Source organism: Thunnus thynnus, chromosome 23 (genome assembly GCF_963924715.1).
Source record: "Thunnus thynnus chromosome 23, fThuThy2.1, whole genome shotgun sequence".
Taxonomy (NCBI): Eukaryota; Metazoa; Chordata; class Actinopteri; order Scombriformes; family Scombridae; genus Thunnus; species Thunnus thynnus.
Window position 1 is genome coordinate 19192534 of NC_089539.1, and position 21227 is coordinate 19213760.

At 39.8% G+C, this 21227-nt stretch overlaps 1 protein-coding gene across 10 annotated transcripts in view; it reads left to right on the forward strand.

Annotated features, from left to right (window-relative positions):
- The first annotated feature begins 3485 nt into the window (after window positions 1–3485).
- ppp1r12a (protein phosphatase 1, regulatory subunit 12A) overlaps window positions 3486–21227 on the forward strand; it is a 54023-nt gene continuing 36281 nt past the window's right edge. For 6 of the 10 annotated variants that reach the window (XM_067581876.1, XM_067581874.1, XM_067581878.1 and 3 more), the window contains exon 1: window positions 3487–3824. In XM_067581876.1, the coding sequence (XP_067437977.1) occupies window positions 3588–3824 (237 nt within the window). In that variant the 5' untranslated portion in view covers window positions 3487–3587. Of the gene's footprint in view, window positions 3825–21227 lie in introns of all 10 variants that reach the window. The other 4 variants (XM_067581879.1, XM_067581883.1, XM_067581880.1 and 1 more) reach the window with 2 other exon arrangements.

Consider the following 21227-nt stretch of genomic DNA (forward strand, 5'->3'; position numbering starts at 1 on the left):
AGCTTCCACATCAATTTCCCTGCAACACTCTTGTTACTCGCAAACTGAAGCCTCTGGCCAACAGCTTCCTGACACTGACGCTGTTGGTGTTCTACCGTCCCGTATGACTCAGTAGATCCACGGTAATTTCCCATGACATTTCTGTAACCGTGAGCATCAGCATCAGCTGAGCCGCTCATCCCCTCTGTGTGTCTTGACCTCCTCGTTGCTGGCTCAGAATCTTTTGTGTCTCAGCCCGTTCTCATTTGCTGCGTTCGCAGGCAATAAATGATTGTAAATCTGTCTACATTCAGTGTCAGTGACATGAAGAATGGTTCTGAAATGATAAAATTAAGGTAGCGGGACTTTACACAATGGCTAATGGTCACAGTTGTATAAATGTTTGGGATCATGATTCAGCCTGAACAGATTGTTATTCAGGATGTCAACTTCAAGTTCAGCAGGTGGGTGGTATCTAATCAGGCATAGGCGGCATAATTTTCAGACATTTTAACTGTTTATTTAACCCAGAAACATTACCACTATCACCTGTAATGACACTTTAAGATAAAAAAAGTTTAAAAAGCGGCTGCATGGTTCATACCCACAACTTGCGTATGAGGAGGCAATACTACACCCCCTGCTGAGTACACATGGGTGTCTGCCAACAATAACACATGGTGGTGCCAAAATAAAAAACACTTCATGCTTGGCCACCTTGCTTTTTACTCCAGGTTGAGCCGGACCACCCGGATGCTTGAGTCCACTAGGCATTCCTAGCGCTTCAAGTGTTACCCATCAAATCATTACAGGTACTTTGTGGTAAGACGGCTTTTATTTTCCTTCAGCGAGCTACGTGTTTTTATTAGATGGAAAGTGAAAATGTTACATGTGGCTTAGATCGAATAGCCATTTAATTGGATGCACCCATGCGTGGAAGAAGGGGGGAATACCTTTAAAGCGAAAGTTTGTTTAGTCAGCATGGTTAAATGGCATTTCCTGAAATGAGGACAAAAAGTAAAGACAAGTGACCTTGGTATGAAAAACACTAACACGCAAGCAACTACAACCAGGTGTTGCATCATGGTCAGGAGTGACAAAAGTTCATTAAGCACTAAATAAAATCTGAAAACTATACATAGCCCATTAAGTGGCAGGCTTTGAGGCAAGTGGACATATAGATGTAGACATGACCAAACTTTTGTAGGATTCATTGTTTTATCTATATGATTCCTTCCTTCTTGTCTCTTTTGTATGGTTTTTTTTTATAGTTTTTCAATCCCTTAAAACAGTATATGCTCATCACTAATCCCTAGAATGCCTTCAATTTGCTAAATATATCCAGTTTTCTATTCAACAAACAAACTCATAAGACATTGTACTGATAATATGGCATTGCAGATAAGTTAAAATATTTTGGGGAAAATGTGAATCATATATTATGAGGTAAGTGTGTGAGAACTAAGAATTTAAACTGGTATTTTATGATGATAACAAAACAACAGCAGCAGCAACAAAAATATCCATCCAAGTGCTCACTCCATTTGACTGTTACTATGTCAAATAAATGAACAAATCCAGTATTTATCCATTCAACAGGTTTCTCCTGAGTATTCAAAGTTTTACTATTACTAAAAGAAACTGATTTTTTTCTCTTGCTTTAGTTATCTCATCGTTGTAGTGGTAAATGCTACGGTTGAACTATGGTGAACTATGACCTTTTCCCCTTTTTCACATACCCAGTAATAGCCTCGTACAATAAACAATAGTGTAAACAATATGAAATAATATTTAAAGTACTATTATAAGCCCAGAGAGGAGATGGTGCGAATACGTGATGTCTGTAACGATGCCTGTTTGTGTGAGCCAGCTACATGTTATGTAATGTTTTCAAGTTGTCTTCTTTGGTGTACACAGTCTATGATGGATTACCCAGCTCACTCTCTTTATTTCATCACTTAATCTATCAAAAGTGTTATTTGCAACATGTGTGACAATAATACAATAACATAAAATAATTAGGGATCATAATGAAATAAAGATAACATCAAGGACATGACTTCACTTTCAGTTTGTTGATATAATAAACATGGTAAAAGGACAAAGGTTCAAAGTAGTATTAATGAATAAATAGATAAAAAAAATAACTTGCAGAAAAGGACAGCAATAAAATCAGATTTATTTTTTAAAAATTCTTGGAGCATACTAAATGTATGTGCACATTTCTTATTGTTTATAAGTTAGATAGACTCAAAATACTTTCTAAATTCAGTCATGAAAAGTTCAAATGATGGGCGAGACCTCGAGATCTTGGATTTATAGATGTGAAATTTTCTCAGTAAAATTAATAAATTGACAGTCCGTTGAACCTTCTGTTTTTTGTTTTCATAGTATAGTATTACATCCTCGACTTCCAGCTTAACTGAATGATTGGTTTGAGTGTCAAAATAATCCTCATTTTTGCCTGATGTATACTGACATTCATAAAATAGATCATCGTAAATGTTTTCTTCTCCTTTTTTAAAAAAATAAATTCACATTCGTTATCGAAATCAACATATCTTGAGAAAATTTTGTTGGTGGGATATATTTTATGCACAATTTTGTAATGTACTTCTTTCAATTTGTTGGGGGTTTACTCAGCTCTTTTTATTTCTCTTTATTGAACATTATGAACATACAGACATTCAGCTGGTGGACATGGAATGGACATTTTTGTACAATCCAAACTTCCAATGTGTGGAAAAAAGTAGATGTTAATCAAATTAAATATGAAAAATTAAACAAATTAAATTAAGTATAAAAAAATACAGTATCTAAACATAATAAATAAACAATAACATGAGTAAAAGTTGATATACCTTAATCAGGGGCTACAGAATATATTTCTTTAAACTATAACAGTGTATGTTCACATTTTTTGTGCGTCATAAGGGTTAATGTATCTTTGTACAAATTTAATTCAACCAGAAAAATATTAAGGCTTGGCTTGGGAAGTAATTAGAGAATCTACCTTTCTGTAAGTGAAATTTATCAACTACAATTATAAGATTTGTCGTGTAACTCAAAGGTTTATTTTTACATTTGAATATAGTAATAATATATTTAGGTATAATTGTAACATAATGTCCAGTCTTGTTATAAACAAACTCTATATCTCTCCAAAACATGATGAGGAGGGGCACTGACAAAACAAATCATAACTGTTTCTGGCTCGTGCCGCAAAAAGGTGCATTTAACATCTATGTCAATAAATTTGGAAATGATTGTGTTTACATGGATAAATGTTATGCTTTGGATAAAATCTTATCATAGTCTTGAAGCTCTTTCCTTATATGTTTGTTTGTACATTTTATGTTTACCCAGCTCACTCTCCCCTCATCCTCTGCTGATGATGACGTTATACTGCAGCTCCTGAGCCCGAGATCTCGCGAGGTTAAGGAAAACAATCCAGACGCCCTCTCGGTTCCCTCCTCCTCCCTCCCTCCCTCCTCCCTCCCTCCTCCCCACCAGCCCTCCCTTCCCACGCCCCAGTGCGCTGTGGGATAGTGGCACTATAAAGTATATCCTCTCTCGGAGAAAGATAAGAAGCCCGAGACAGGAGGGGGATGAAGATGGCGGACGCCAAGCAGAAGAGGAATGAGCAGTTAAAGCGATGGCTGGGCTCGGAGACGGACCTGGAGCCTCCTGTTCTGAAAAAGAAGAAGACGAAGGTGAAGTTCGATGATGGCGCCGTGTTTCTGGCCGCCTGCTCGAGCGGCGATACCGAGGAGGTGCTCCGAATGCTTGACCGGGGCGCCGACATCAACTACGCCAATGTAGACGGTCTCACCGCCCTCCACCAGGTTTGTGTCCGCCTGTTATAGGTGTTAACATCCGTCAGTGGCACTGCCAGCAGCGCCATATGATACAAATGTCGGTTTGCTGCTAGCAACTGCTTTCCCTGGAGCACCTGTCAAGTGGAAGCCATTCTCATCCCGTTGTTTACCTACCTAGCACACCCGTCCTTTTCGACGCAGAGTAGAGATGAACACACTGGCTTCTCTCTCTCTCTCTCTCATTTTTTGAATATTTCAATCTAAAAGTATGCATGACGAGTGCAAATCACAATGAGCTGCAAAGTTATCCGCTAAATGCTTCGCTTTCGGTACAACTTCTGCATTAAACTGGCTATGAGTGGGAGCAGTCTAATTGCTGTAACGTTACTGCTGCACTTTTCAAGATTTTTTGGTTCGTTTTTATGTTGGAAATTGCATTCAAAAGACTAACACGCATCCGGTGTTTTATGGTTCGGTGATAGTGTTTGGTGAAAGTAATTTTGGGGGTGATGTGATCGAGTCATGCTAGGAGCTTAAACGCTAATGTTGTCATTGATTGAGACACATAGAGTCTAAAATGAAAACGACAGCGGTGGCTATAACCTGGCTAGCAGTAAAAGTCGTTTTGTTGATAAAACCCTCCACTGTGACTGACTACTCTCTGGAGAGGAAGCAGGAGCTAGCTAGCGTTAGTTTGTTACAACGTCATTCGGCTAAAGGCTAATATTATCATTCCTTGGTCGTTGGCTGTATGCAGTATTTTCGCAATATCCGTGGTGTTGAGAGCAGTGTTTGTTACGTGCGCTGAAATATTATAAAATGATAAACATTGGTGAAGTATTGCAGTGTTAGCCAGGCGAAAGGTATGCTAACGCTATATTAGCGTGCTAAGCTAGCTGTCGTTAGGCTAAGGTTAATTCATTCTTTAGCTAGCATCAGGAACAATGTCAGCGGGTAGCCTTTTGGCCTCTAAAAGTGACGTTTGGTGACTTTGGAATTCGGCTTTCGCCATTTTCACTATTTGGCTGGATTGTCAGCTTTGCCAAGATAGGTTTTTGCCCGCTAACGACGGGAGCTACGTTGACTAGCCCCCTGTACTTCCACAGATGCAATAATGCAAATGGCAGCTCGTTTTGACTGTCGGTGGTCAGTACCGCCAGGTGCTGTACGGTGTATGAGGCGTTTTGGAATCAAACATGCCAAAATGTCTGATTGTCAAGGTTCACAAAACACAACTCCAACGATTGTAACATTGTGGTAGCTAGTAGGTGCAGTTACAGAAAGAAGAGCAATGATATGACCAGGTTGGATTCAGAGATGTGTACATACATACTGTAGATTCGCGTCACAGTTATAATTGCTGCAATGTGGGATTTGTTATTTTACTGTGGTTTGTGAATGAGTCAGTGTAGTTTTATTAATTCAGCTGTATTTACTACTCTGTTCATTTTGTGTAATGCTCCAGATGTGGCCCCATCTCACCACCATTTACTATTTAACAATTTAATACCTGGAAGATTTATCAATAGGATCCTTTTTCAGAGAGAAACTTTAATGTTATTGCATCTAGTGACATTTGTTATAAAAGGAACGCGATAATTGTATTTTAACACTGTCTGTCAGCTGCCGTGCATCAATAATAGACTTATTCACAGTTGTTAATACTCATAAAATTGTTGCCTTTGTTGAGTAATTAAAGAGTGACATTTGACAAAGGTCATTGGCTGGATTTGTACCCAGGACATCTCAATTACACGTATGTACCTTATACCACTGGTGCAACTAGACACCTGAGGTACTTTTTATCTGAAGAAATCAAAGTCTCAATTATTGCTGGTGGAAATGAGTCTGTCCACAATGCTGTCATTCTGTCAGCATTTGTATAAAGGTGCTTTCTTCTCCTATTTGTTTGGATAGCAGGTGCTAAAATGATCACAGGATCAACAGAAGAACTCTAATATTAAATGCTTAATGCTGGCATAGATTTCTAGTGATGTCACCTCATTACTCAGGCCCACATCTCCAGTCTTAATAAGCCTGAGTACAGCTCTGTGCAGCTCCTTTCTTCATGGTACATTTGTTTTCCAAGAACTTGTTACACCTACTAAAAGTTTTGAAAGCAAGTTTTCAGTGATAGAACATTAGCTTTATCTTAAGATAATAAATTGATCTTATTTGCATGAGTATTTTCACAGTGCGTATATTAGTCGTGTTGTTAAATCACCCACCCTTTGAGCTCAGAGTGCTATAATTAAATCTGGTATTAGCATGGCCCCCTGTGCAAACTCATTGGGTGGAAATGTTGCCTTTTTTTGGGCTGATGTCCAGGGATGAGCTAGAGTGAGGAAAGAATTTGCAGTGCCGTTCTCCAGACCTAACCATCTCTGGAGACGAGAGGCTGCTCTCTGTGTGTGTGTGTGTTGTAGGCCAGCATGTGATCCCTGGGTTTTGGGGTCTTATAAAGGAGTTGAAGGCGATACAGGGATTTGTGTTTGACGTGCTAATCCCAGAATTGCAGTGAGGTCAAGCTCATGTTAGTTTCCTTAGATGAAGTGAGGAGAGGAGGAGATGGACAGTCAGTCACATGATGTCTTACTTGATGTTACACTTTTCTTATTGATTTTAGATAACAGACCTCAGAGCGTAACATGGCATGGTATTTATGGCTGCAACTAATGGTTATTTTTTTATCCGTTAATCTAACTTTTTTTTTTTTCAATTATATTCTGATTAGTAGATTAATCCATTGGTTAACTCACTAATAAATAATAACCATAACTTCTACTGTTAATCTTTCAACCTTTTTTATTCAAGCATTTTCAAATAAAAACACTTATTTTACAAATTATAACTTTCCGAAATGTGGAGCGTGCATACAGTGACATCCTTTTTATGGAAAAAATCTTTCACACAGCTTTCCTGAGACACAAAATAAAATCAGAGACATATTTTAAGATGAAATCTATGAATGAAGGAACCATTTCAAACTTTAACTTTTACCTAATGATGTTATTCATCACAAAAGTTAAGATTTATGCAGTGGAGGCCTAATTATGAAAGGTGTTGTTTACTATATTCTGCCATTAATTACCATAGACAGTGTTGAGTATGATTTACTTCAATGGCTAGTGCCAATTGTAAATATACGTAATTTAGGCTATTTTTATAGGTTTATGTGCATGAACATAGTGCTTACTACCTGCAAATGCGCTGGAAAGTGACATCACCATACAACCATTAGCATCTGCTGTAAGGAGTCTGAAACACAACTGATAAGGACGCAACAACGACTCTCAGACACTGGCTACCAACAAACAATCACACAAAACTCACTGCAATAGTTACGCTGCTGTCTCGTCTTTTTGAGGTCAGCGAGCCTCGGGATGTTTTCTTTTGAGATGCTCGTGCATAGCAGTTGTTCTGCTGTGGTAGACCGTTTCACTTTTACCAAGCGTGCAGAGCATCATTTTATTAGGTCTCTGTTTAAAGAATTTCCACACTTTTGACAATAAGGTTCAGGTTTTACGTGGGGTTTTTTTGGACAAAGTCTTATTTTCAGCATGCGTGAGAGCGGGAGTTGCCATAAACGGATGAACATAAACCGTGAGACGCAATGACACGTTCCACACAAATCGACATATTCATGTAATTGATTACGTCAACGTTGTAAAGCAGCATATTCATTATTTTTCATTGCATTAACATGAACAGTAGTCTGTTCATTACTGCAAACATCACAGATAATTTTGACACTTTAATACACAATAAAGTGCAATAAACTGCGGTGCCCCATTATTTTGAGTGACTGACCTCTGGCTTTGTTGTGAAGTGTGTCATGTTGTTACATCAGGGCTCACTCCTCACTGGGTGCAGCGATATCACTCCCAATGCTGTTGACCGATGCAGGGTTATAAATACCACTGCCACAAGTTCTCCTAACTGGGTTTCAGGAGATGAGACTAAGTTTGGGTATGACTCAGTGTCTGTAGCTCTGCTTTGTAGTGCAGGCCTGGCATAATCTCACATTTAGGATAGAGGTGGCATCTCTGTGTGAGTCACGGACCTTCTGTCACTTTAAAACTCGCTTGTTGCTGAAGGACCCATAAACATTCTCTCATCAGTAGTTTTTCGCCATGATGTGATTCATGATGAGGGCCATTCTTGGCTCCTTGCATGTACGGAGGTTGTTAGGGATAAGATAAGATAATCTGTGATGTCTCCAGTTTTTGATGGATGGACATATATGCAAGTACTGTGGAGTGCTATGTGTGACTTTGTACCTCCTTTTATAGTTTCAAAATTTCCATTTTGTGATGTGATTGACTGAGAAAGACTTGCGAGAAAGACACCCAGACTATATAGATTCAGGTGCACAGCAGAGAGGATATACAAGTGAATAAAGGGTCTATTAGACAAGGGGAGATTCCAGATCCTGTCGGCTAAACTCGTCTCAGAGGGTAGCATTCCAAGTCCCATCGTCCTAGCCCGTGCATTCCTCACATGACAGTCGTTGGAAACCACGGCAAAGAGAGAGAGCAGAGTAGACATTCCTCAGCTGTCACCTAAACCCCTCCCCTCTAGTCGTTCTCTCTGGCTTTCCTGTCCCCATACCATGCCAAGGCCCAGCTGACTGTTGCCCACTGAGCTCCATCAAGACAATTAGTGTTGAGGTAACCAGGGCTTGTCGCTTCACACAAGAAAATCTCCACACTGACCTACACCTGAACTTTTCTCCTCAGCGTTCACGGCCTTTGCTTATCCCCAGGACCGAGGTGACAGGACTCAGCTCAGCTTAACGTGTCGGGAGTTGGGTTTTACAATGCCTCTTACTCTGTTGACATTACACACCCTCATTATGGCCCTGAAGTCTATGAACATTATCTTGCACTGTCTCCATGACAACGACTCAGGAAAGGTTGCTAGTCACTTGTGTTGGTGGATTTGCATGTACAGAGTGGGAGTTGCATAACAGACTGAACAGAGAAAGAGTCTTTTGGCAGAGCGCAGCAGTTTAAAATGAGAATCAAACTTCATGAATCTCGCCATGGAACAATTACAGAGCATGTGGCGGACGATGGTGAGGTAGCTGTGTTTCTTTTCATCCGGACCAGCATCTGTCATTAACACATTACATAATTGCAGCGGATCTCACTACAGCTCCAACCCCGAGATTCTCAGCTGTGCTCACGGCTCGCAGTTGGCCAGCGAGGGGAGCAAAAAACAAATGCCTTTGACATGTCCCTGTCCTCCTGATAAAGGTATCATGGCATCCCCTTTATAGACCCCCAAGTCTTGTCTTTCTGCTCGAGGGGAGAAAATCCCGGCATCTCATGTGGTGGAGAGGCCCCCTTGGCTGAGACAGGCAAAACATGTGTGCATCACATTTCATTACAGATCTTCCCCCGTCGTTCTCACCTGTTTTGCTCGCCTACACAACAGAAATGAAGGTTGATCGTGTATTCGGAAAAAAAAAAAAAACTGAATCCACAGTTATCTGTCGGGTCTCTAGCTTGATGATCTGCCTGCATAATAACCCCCAGATCTGATGACTGCTAGATAAAGACTTTCCAGAATGACATATTTTGAGGGTGAACGGTAACACACAGTGCTGTCTTTATAGTATTTCAGCAGCTTGTAGGGGCGGCCTAAGCGCTTTAGGCAAATGAGCCCTTTTTTTTTTGTGTAGGTTTAATGAGGAAGCCTACTGAAATTAACCATATTAATGTTAAACATTGTAACAACATTTATCAACATCCTTAGTTAAATCCTTTTGCCTTCAGGTAGTTTTAAGGAGGGAGACAGATTCTCTTTTCAGAAAAGGAAAGCTTTCCGATTGCATATTTGTCGTAGAGATTTGAAAGATTGAGTAATTTATATTAAGTTATTGTTGAACATCACGGTCCAGGTAGTAAAGACATCACTCAGCTTGACTTCGTAGTGCTGCATTTCATTTGATATTTAGTCAGTTTTTCCAGTGTCATTAAGTAGTTGTGCTCTTTAAATGACTTATTCTTTGGACATGGCTCCGTTGGCGGCGGGATATAATGAACACAACCATTGCATGGATTGGAATATGAGGTATCATGCCTGTTTCTTTTGTTGGGCTTATGGAGAGGGCTAGCTTCTTAGCCACTGCTTCTGTTATGTTCCCTGTAGAGGAATTGCTATCCAGTGTTATGTCTAAAGTCACCTAATAAACCACCTAATAAAGGTTAACAGCTTTTTAAAAATGTTGCGCTTAATGAAAGGGAAATGTATTGTTGCGTTTCTTCTGTAAAATGCATTTAAAATGTTGCTTAATAGAATGAAAAACAGGATCTCAGTGCTCAACAGTAACTGCATGTACCGTCTAGAGATATTTGATGTCTATTCATTGTGGAAGAAGTCTGCTTTCACATCACTTTTCTTGCAAACGGTTTGCACGAGGTTTCCAGTGTCTTTGTTATGGTTTAAGGCTGGCTTACAGTAGCTACCAGTCACTCATGCATTTCTAACATATTGCAGAATACATTAAGATGCAACTCAATAATTCATGGACTGGAATCTAGACAGTCTAGATGTTATTGTTCTTTGTCTAGCCCAAACAGTCGACTGCCAGTCTTCTTTAAATGTGATGTGTCATATTTTGGTGTTTTTGTTGTTGCTAATATCGAAACCTAATTACTGCTTCCAATGTGAGTAATGATTGCCAGTGACACATCTTTGTTTGATATTTTAAAATCTGGTCTAGAAGCCAAAGCCCACACTGACTCATGTAACAATTCAACAAGATTTGTAGTGGCTCTACTTCTGGCAATGTATACAACAGACTAAACATAATTTAATTTGATTTATTCTTATTTTGTATCTTGGTGCCATCTCTTCATAATTCTGATTAAATAAGCCATGTTTTAGTTTCTTAAACAGCATCACATCTAATACAGTAGAGGAAATATGATTATTAAGCTATTAAACCACATGGAGAGAAAAAAAAAACAGGTCTCGCACAAGTAAACAGTGAATTATCTATTAAATTCAAACAGATGGTAACAGCAACATTATGAATACAAGAAAGCAAGCATGGAAATTATACCATATCCTGATCAATATGGATTAAAGCCAAACGAACGTGACTCAACAGAAGAAACAAATAGTGAATGGACAGGGCAGCTGGAATAAGCTTGTGTGTTGCGCATGATGTGTGTGTTTAACTTCACACGGTAGACTTAAAGGAGTCACGTGTACTTAAGATGTTTTGAATCGCTGTAGTTCTACTGTAGATGCACTAATATGAGCTACGTATCACACTCTAAATTCAGCTTCTCATATCTCAGTGTAGGTCATCAAACGCGATGCTGAATTCCGCCATTGTCACATCAGTGTGCTTGATGACTGACGGTGCTAATTTTAGATTCGGAGCAGCAGAACATGCACATATCACCTGTGTATAATTGGCAGGTCTCTCCTTGTCAAGCTGGCCTCGCTCACTGTTTCGTTCAGTCTCTCTCTACCTACCCCGTCATCAGAAAAACAGGAAGTTCCTTGTGGTGTTTTGCGCGCCAATGCTTTGCAACACGTCAGGTCATCTGCTGATTGTGACACGTTGTCGTCGTTGTTGCCTCGCTCACTTTCAAGACTCGACTGACAAACAGTCAGTCAGTATGTAAGCTAAATTGTTTTGAAGGTTTGGTCTGTAGTACCTGGATCTCTAACAGAGTCTATTTGAATAGTAGTTTCTAGTTAAAATCAAATTTACATAACCCAAAGTAGAGCAGCGCAGAGTATAAAACAACCATTTAAACGACCAAGTTAACATGCTGATAATGTAAAGGTAAATAAATGCATGCAAAGGTGTCTTCAGTGAGAGATATTTTTATTTTATTGAGCTCAAGAAAAGACTATATGTGCCATTTAAAACTAAAAATCATTCATGGCGCTGTTTATTCCAGTCTGGATAGACCCTATTGATCCCAGCTCTTTTTTTAAAATTTTTTTATTTATGACACTGCTGAGATAACGCATAGCGAGGATAAAGTGCCAGAGGCATCCCCACCAGAGGATCTGGAACAGCGAGGGTTCTCAGAAGTATTTCAAGTGAGCGTTGCTGCAGGTTGGAACTGGTTCACCTGGGGTCGTAAGAAGAATTCCTCAGTGGAGCAAACCTGCTGCCACGTATGTGAGCTGTGCTGACTAGACGGCAAGGCTACGGACACGGACTTGACCTTGCCTAAAAACACATTTCACGTGGGCGGACTCCTTTTGAATCGGAATAGTAGTGTGATGAAATTACGGCAGTGCTGTTCTATATATAAATTCAGGAAAATAAAGGGTTGATTTAAATCCAGAGGACTCAATGTTTTATCCTTTTTTTTACAAGCAGTTTTCACTCATTTGAGTATTTATCACCTCGACATGAAGTTGTGGCTCTTTTACTACGTGAAACAGCTTTTGAGGGTGATATAAAAACAACACGCATGCACATTTACGTGTTTTAGACTTTTGTGTAAGGTGGATTGATTAAAAGATCCCGCAAGGTGCCTTAACAATTTAATGCTCACCACTTGCTTTTCTGTCTTGCCCCCACATTTCCAAGCCATGCATAGTATTGAGCTGCTGTGAAATGTTTGTGGGATGACTTCAGCTCACTTTTTTTTTTTTTTCCTCACCCTGTGGCACATAGTGTGTCTGTCTTCTACTTAAGCCAGGTCTTCTTGAAGCCATCCCGCTGTTGTTTGCTTGGCGGCAGTCACATGCCTCACGCTGAGTGTTTTTTATGAGCTGTTTTTGAACTGAAAACACCTGGACCCAGAGGCTGTGAATTCCTCATTGTCTTACAGAGCAAGCGAGTACAATTAAGACAGAGAGCGCATGTCCATTTGTTGTCTGTGGAAGGGTGAGGTTACATTCTTTCCATTTATTCTCAAAATGGCCGTATCTTCAGTTGACGAAATGAGGGGTAAAGGTGAAAATGGTGATTGACTCACACAATATAGACTTATTTCAGTTGGCGAGGCTTTTGCTCATTGTTTCTTTCGCCTGTCACAGAGCTTAAAATTGCAACCTGTCCAACAACTAGAAGCCTGAAATTTGCCATTTAGTTTTTCAGACATGCTGCTGATTGTATTGTTATACTATTTTTCTGTTGCTTTTTGACAGTTTCAACAAATTTCTAGGAAAAATGTCAAAAATAGATTACCCTACAATATGCTGAATATCACTAGTAAAGCTAATATCAGCTGGTATAATAATAAGCCAGTATATTGTTGCATCTCTAAGTGTAATGCTCTTCATTTACACTTGACTGACACTGATTTTTTTTCTTGGCGCTGATCCATGAGTGGCCATGAGATTGAATGAACCTGCTGTTTGCTGTTATGCTATTAGGGTTCCTGTGTTTAAGCGCATGCTGGTGATACTCTGCCTCCAGATAAACAGCAGTGTCAGTAAATGGATCTTGGCAGTTTGAGTATTTGGGACCAGGGTCCGAAATGAACACCCGCCAAGCACCAAATATGGGTAGATTTTCCATTTTGGCGAGTAAATGTTTACACCAAAATAGTCATGTAATAAAATATCTGGCAATTAGGCATGTGTGTCCCTATACAGTGTAAACACACGTACCATATGTTTTTTTTTTTTTTATGCACGTCTAAACAGTGCTGCTAAACTGTAGGAGCACTTGAGATGGTCTGAGGTGAAGAAGCGCCAGCCACTGTTCACCGTACGGGGACATCAGCTACTCGACATCGCAGCTCCGGGGCTAAACTGTCACTTGCCACCGGTCTGCTGCTACCGTTAATGAAATAGCTATTATGTGGCAACATTTACAAGGAGTGAGACGACCTTTTAAAATGAACGAAAAGGGCGACGAAGCACATAAAGTTTTGTGAGAAATGGAGGTTGGGAGATAACGGGAGTGTCAAGAGGCCGGCTGCGGTATGATGCTGAGGCCATAGTGACCCCTTATGTCAATGAAATGTACTGAAACGAATGTATGTATGACACAAAAAGGCAATTTATTATTTCGGCGGGTAAAAAAACATGCTTGGTCAGTGGAATTTTTTTGTCTCCTTGGCATGTGAGTCACAAAGTTAATTTCAGACACTGCTTGTGACTTGGCTTGTGATTCAAATGGACTTAAGTATTAATCTGTGTTAGCTCGGAGCTAATGTTTTTTCTTCTATTAATATATATGTTTTTTTTAAATAACTGTAACTGTAATTGATAGCCTATCTTGTGAAAGATGTTGAGAAGGCCTCACTGACATCAGCATTGCTCGCTGGCACCGTTTTAAATATCAAATGTTGAAATGAAAAGTCAATACAATTTTAATAACAAGACTGATTTGCAAAATAAGACGAGACGAAATGAAGTCATTACACTGTCCTCGAACATTTTATCTCCATGTTTTATAGAGCATAAATGTCAGGTCACTGAGTCCAATCAAGCTCAGATGTTAATAGACTGTTGCATGAATAATGAATGAACCACAGCCACTTGGGCTGCTGTATAGAGAAATAAGAATTCATTACAATGCAACATTAAAACTAAAGATGCACTGATTGCAATTTTCTTGGCCAATTCCGATATCTGTTTTTTTTGTTTTTTGTTTTTTGTTTTTTTTTAAAAAAAAGCCTGATCTGCTGATTCTGATTTTGACCAATTCCTATTTTCTTTCTTCGTGGGAACTAAAATTGACAGCATACACAAACATTTTCTAACTTTTCTTTAGTGGAAAAGTCAATTGTATGTTCAGAATAAAACACTGTTAATATAAAACATAAAACGTGAACCCAGTATTTGGTTTTCTAACTACATGATGAACTTTTAAGTTCATTGAAGTCAACTCCCACCCTATTTTCCAACTATAATATTTTGTAATTTCCTAAAATCTTTTTTTGTGTAATCAAAAAGCACTTTACTTATATGGCAAACATCATTTCTCATCTCATTGAAATAGTGATAGAAACAAACAGCAGGATTCATGTCAGTGTGTCACATAATGAGAAAGTTAAATTAAATATAGTATATACAAAAACAGCAGAGTCACACCTCAGTTGATATTCAATAAAACATTAATGTCAGACTTCTCCTTAAAAGGTAAAATGACCTGGTTTCAGGTAAACTGTGTGTAAGCAGCTGAACACGTCCCTGTGTGTAAACTCTGTGTTATATATAGACTGTTTTGGGCTGGACCGACTCACCATCTGTCTCATCTTGAGCAGACCCTGGATGGTCCGGGTGCCTCTGTGTTCAGGCTGCCGTCTGAGCCCTGGCTGTTGGTGGTCGTGATGACGGTGTGTCACATGTTGCCGGTAAATAAAATGGGTAAAATAAGGTTTAAACAAATAAAAAAACAGAGAATCTCTGCTGCAGTTCAGATCATTTAGTTTTTGTGTGTGTGTGGCTGTGATGTTACCGTCTGTGTAAGCAACGTGAACCATCGTGTGGCATTTATTGATGACTGACTAATTTTTACAGTTTCAGTTTAGTGGTTAATCACCATTAATCCAAGAATATGTTGTTGAAAGCTTGTTTGTGTGTTTTTAAGCAGCTGGGCTTATTTCAGTTGATTATTACCTGATCAGTGAAGGAACTCGCTTAAAATTTTCAGTCACAAAAAAGCCGACTCTATCCTGGTTTATGAATTTGACTTAGAATTTGCATCCATAACACTATGCGTGTTTATTGTTTGAAGGTCAGGGAAAGATGGATGCCCTGTGCTGTGCGTTTTCAGCCCCAGAACTTGGGTAGAAAGGGGGGTATTGCTCGTCTTTCCTTACTGAGGTGGTGATGGTAGGAGGGATCAGGGTGTTGGAGATTTCAGGCCAAAGAGGAACAGGAAGTGGCTGTTTATTCTTCTCATTTCCTCTTTGAGGCTCCACTAGTGAGCCTGCTTCTTCCACTCCCTCTGCTTTTATCATTGCTGCTTGCCTAACAGACGTGTGTGTGCGCGTGTGTGTGTGTGTGTGTGTGTGTATATGTGTATATATATATATATACATAAACACACACGCATGCATACAGCTGTCTATCTAAATTGAGCAAACAAATGCACGTCTCCCACTTTTTTTTATGCATATGTGGTGAGGAGATCTGCATGTTATCAGTGAAATATATTATTGCTTTGGTAGATAAGTGTCAATTTAATTCAAAGCATGGTTGTTGACTGCAACTTGAGCTTCTGTGTTGGGCTGGAGAACAGATTAACAAATACCAAACAAACAAAAAAAAATCACCATATTGGCAACTGCAGTTTTTCCAAATCTAATGTATGTGTATAGATTCATTGTTATGCTTGTTTACATATGAGTAGGGCATCATATTTTAGGAGTAGATTCACTGTACTCGGCTTATTTTGGTCCACTCGAAACTGTCTAGTTCTAGTCTTGCTCTTTGTGTGAAAATGTACTCGCATTCAATCTGGATTTTGTGGCAGCGTAACTGTGGTGATGATCCATATGTGTGCTGGTAATGGCTATAAATTGATAGAATGCCTGCAGGACAGACCCTGGCATCCACACTGTCCATTTAACCTCTTGAGTTCGGAGTTTGTTGGCGTGAGCGGTGACACAGTGCCAGTACGCTGGGGGAAGGGGGGGTGTGGGGGGGGGATGTAGTGTGGCTCATGCTCAATGCCTCTTTAGTAGATTGACTGTCAGTGACTGCTGACTGAGCTTTCTACTGTCCTCTGTATAGTAGCCTCCACATAAGGGTTCTATTATATGGAAATATCAACAGAGGTTGTATTCTGCCATCTCTCCACGGCTATATGACCTCTCTGCCTCTCCCCTCCTGGTGCCCCCTCTTGCCTTTGGACCCCTCACATGGAAACAAACTTGGCTCTCAAGTGGGGCTATTGTTTTGGCTGCTAAGCAAAAGCCCAAGTGAAACATACAGTTACAATCTCGCCGGCATTTTTCCCCCTCTTCCCCAATCCTGGTCTTCTTTTTCCATGGGAATCCCAGGGCCATATATGGTCGTCCTCAGTAGCTGCTGCAGCAGCAGCAGCAGCTAGAGCACTGAAGGCAGAGGCTGTGTGTGCGTGTGTGTGTGTGTGTGTGTAGTCTGGTTACAGCTCCCAACAGAGCTCATCTAGTGGAGGGACCCAGCTGGTCGCCCTGCAGCGCTCTAACCCTCCCCCTCTTACCCTCTGGCCTCCTGAACCCTGCCAATTGCACAGGAGCTGTGAGCTCTTTGTCTCAGGCATAAACACATACACACACAGATGTACATCACGTAACAGAATGAATATTCACTCCATAGTCTCTCTCACAAGTATAGCTCATGTAATCCTTTTTTTTATTCATGTCTGGTTTATTCCATTTCCAATTTCATTCTCACTTTTTCAACTCTGTCTAGGTTCATCTTTCTAACACACACATGAAAATGCAGACACATAACGCACTCATACTTACATGCAGGCGGTAAGAAGGAATTCCTTTTGTGGAAGTGGCTGCGCGCCTCTGAGCCGATGACGTAGGCCGTGAGGAGTGGCCAGGGCGCTGATGCCTGAAGCCCCAAGGCTAGGAGTATTACTTATCTGGGAATTTCTTCACTGGTATGCTAGTCCAGGGCCTCGCTGCTGCCTGGTTAGGTGGTTGCAGAGTGCAGTTGTACTGCTAGAGGGGGAGGGAGAGAAGTAAAGCAAGAGAGAGGCCAGGTCTGATATCCAGAAGACGCTGCTTTGTTGTCCATACTGTTGCTTTATATGGGAGAAAACTGGTCTTTCCTTGCGAAAGAACAAAAAATAAGTCCTTGACAGTTAATATGCAGTGCACAGATTCTGAAAGCCAACTTTTTTTTCTTCTTTTTTTTTTTTTGCACATGCAACGTTTAAGAAACCTTACACCAATAATACCAAGGTAATGTTTTGGCTTTCCTGACAGATACTAGAGGGTTTTGGCCATCATCCATCTCACCACAGAAATAACAACAGTTTCACCCCCCCCGCACATCACACCAAGAAGAAAAAGTCAAGAGGCTTTACTGGAAACACTAGATGATTTCATAGAAAGGCAAAAATTAGCAAGTGGAGTTCACCATGATTTTCTTTTTTTTTAAAGGGCACTGAGTGTCTTGTGTGGCTGTGCAGGTGCTTTGATCCCAGCCATGCCCTGCTCACAATCAAAGTGAGAGTGACTCAAAACCTTCTGCGGTTTTAAACAGCTGATTCAGAGCTAAACATCTTTCCTCATCACTGTAATAACTGGCTGGTTTATTGTAGTTTTTACATTTTAGTGAATGTAAGGTAATACCACCAACATTTCTGTGGAGACTTTTCATCGGTACTGTTTCTTCAATAGAAAATAGTCCTTTATAGAAAGAGTTGACAGTGAGGTCTGTGGATTATCTTGAGGAATCTGGACATTGTTTCTGGAAATACGTGTCGCTCTCGAGTTGAGAATGACATCATTCAATGTTTGGAGCACCACAAATGAAATTCCATTCACCACCATTGAAGACCAGACTGAAACTATGTGCATGGCTGGACACTACGAGGGAAAAGGGGGGAAAATACATATTTGTGTGTGTGTGTGATTTTTTTAGGTGAACTGATTGCTTCATGAATAATAGAGACTGAAAATTTTGTTCACTATGTACAGTATGTAGGTTTCACTTGTTCATCTGATGTGAAGGTCAGTTTGTTGACGGCTTACTGTCTCTTATAATGAAGCTGCTAGGATGTTGTTGTGTGAGCCAAGATTTCATAGTGCCAGACACGTGTTCATCAGCTTAAGTGTGATATGGAACCTTTTGTATAAATATACTGTATGTTCAGAGACAGTTAAGAAGTGAGCAAGATAATTGATGCATTGATAAATATTACCAAGTTTTGAATTGCTCTGCTTTTGATTGTGACTGTGTAGAGCTGAAATAAGTCAATAAATCGATGGACAGATAATTGATGCAGAAATTTTTATAGTTTATTGTTTAAGATGTGATTGTTTTAAAAAAATTTTAAGCTCTTTGTGGTAATTGCAGCTAGTTTGCCATATATAAATAAAGGTTTGAATCAACTAATATTCATAACAGTAGCTAAATTGGTTAACTCAACAAACAGGTAGCTGTTGTTGTATTTAGTTCCCTGTTTTAGGCTTCATCTGACATGCAGACTGATGGTTCTTATGACATCCCTTACCACCCAGACACATTGTTGTCAGTGACGGGTGTTATCGCGGGCACGCACCATTTACACTGTCATTGAATGTAGAATAGCTGCTAGCACAATGGGCTTAGCCGGCTGCTTGTGCTACCGAGTTCCCTGCCGCTCTCAGCAGTAAAATGTGCAGCAGCCACAAGAGCAGCTTTCTGCCTAATGCTTAAGCTCGGCCATCTGAGGGTGCTGCTAAAGGACGTCAAGGAGGAGGGGAGGGGTCTTCAAGTGTCTGCTTGATGTGGAGTGGTGCTAAATTAAGCTTGGGGCTCACTGCCTGATGGCCCATTAGATAATAAACTTACCCTTTTTTTTTATAGACATACAGTAGCTAGCTATACTCCCTTTCCTATAGCAGGGGACAGTGTCTTTTTGAAGTGTTGCCTGAGGTTTCAGATTTCATATAGAATTAATCTCATGACTGCTGCTGGTGTGATGGAAGTTAGCCACTAGCTGTGTGCTTGACATTTACACCAACTGTACTGTATAGTGGTTTCATAATTTAGTTGCAGTTGTCTTCTAGCTGTAATAGCTGGTGCGGTTTTATCATAACATCCTGTAGGCCTCCATCTATGTTGTTTATTTCATAAAAGTTCTAGAGATTGTGGGTAAAGTCTTGCTAGTTGAAAAGTGAATCACCTCACTGGGTCTCTGTTTTTTTTGAATGATATCATAAATTAAACACTATAATTAGTAGAAGTGGCACTCAAATAGTCGGGACTATAAGACATCTATTTTTTTGGCCATAAAAGGTCATGAGAACTGCTCCGATAACAGTTAAGTTATGCCTGTGAGAGGTTAAAAAAAGAAAGATGGCACCTCAAGATGCTCCTTTCAACATTAGTTTTTTGATGTTGTCTCACAGTGGTTTGCTTTCTGCGCTGCCTTCGGGGGCTATCCGAGCAACCCCCGTGTGCTTTAAAATGAAGTCTTTTCTCTATTTATTTATGTTTCTTACAAAAGCCTGACAAGGCCTGAACCCATGTTCTCTTTTTGGCTTTGTTGTCGTGGCAACAGACCGGCCTCCTTTCTTAGGTGCACGTCATGGGTGCATTTTTGGGCCTGCTTCGAGAATGGCTGAGCCCATCTTCTGTGCGGCGCTAGTAGGGAGTAGGGGCTTGAATTCCTCCATATTATTTCAGGATTAGAGAGGTCCGTATGATGAACACTGTATTGTTATGTCTTAATCTTCTCCATATTTGTCCCTACTGGTTTGGAAAGGTTTAATGAGTTAATCTGTTAATATTGCCTGTAATCAGCCCCATGCAGGTGCACTTAATTGCGTATGATAAGTGTGAGATATGCACACTGTCCTCCTTCTCTTACTTTTTCCGTCTCAGGAATTCGTTGGCCAATTGCAGCTCTGTTCTTTTGAAACCTTGTCTCAAAATGGCAAGTCAATACTGAAAAAGTGTTTGCATATATCCCGCTCATACAACTGGTATTTATCTAGTAAGGCAAGGCTTAAAGGCATGTGTTTGCCTGCGCCAACACTGTCTTTTTTTGTTGTTGTTTTTTTTGTGCATGTGTCATGTTTCCTTTGGGTGCTCCACATTAACTCTGGCTGACTAGAGACCGATTCTCTTTCCTCCTCTTGCATAAAGTGGCTTTTGAAACTAGTTGATTCTTGACAAATACAGTTTGATTTTCCATTGACGTATGTCTGATCTTTTATTTTAACGCGCTCCAATCAGAGCACACCAACTCATAAACATGAAAGTATCGTGATTTAGAGCTGATGTGAAGAGTAGTTGGGGGGGAAAAAAAAGTGAATTCAGAACGTTTCCCAGTTTATGTCGTGGATTTTCTTGAAAAAAATACTTTACTATACTTACTTTTATACTCTGAATAATAGTTTTGAATTTTTGAAGTTTGGCCCTCGGAGCTAAGTTTAATTTTTGCCAATCTTTGTATATATATTCTAAGCCTCACTAATAGCTTATTTTCTCACTGGATTGGGATATCCAAGAAACCCTAAAAATAATTGCAACATGTATTCATGTAAATAGTTGCTGGATGTTTTACAGTAATCAAATTGATAAAAATATTTTTTTTTCCTGAACAAATAATCTTTAATTTTCTCCAAATTGTGATTGTGTGTAGTATTAATATATTTCTATCATCTAGAAGTTACTCGGTCCTGTGTAAATAATTGAATGCAGAATTGAGTTGCTGAATGTAGCTTCAGAGTTTAAGATATCTTTACTGTATATTTTCCCAAGAAGGATTATTTTAATTTCCTTGAAACTTTTTTTATGGGAAAGTGTTAATATTCATTGCAGATATATGAAAAA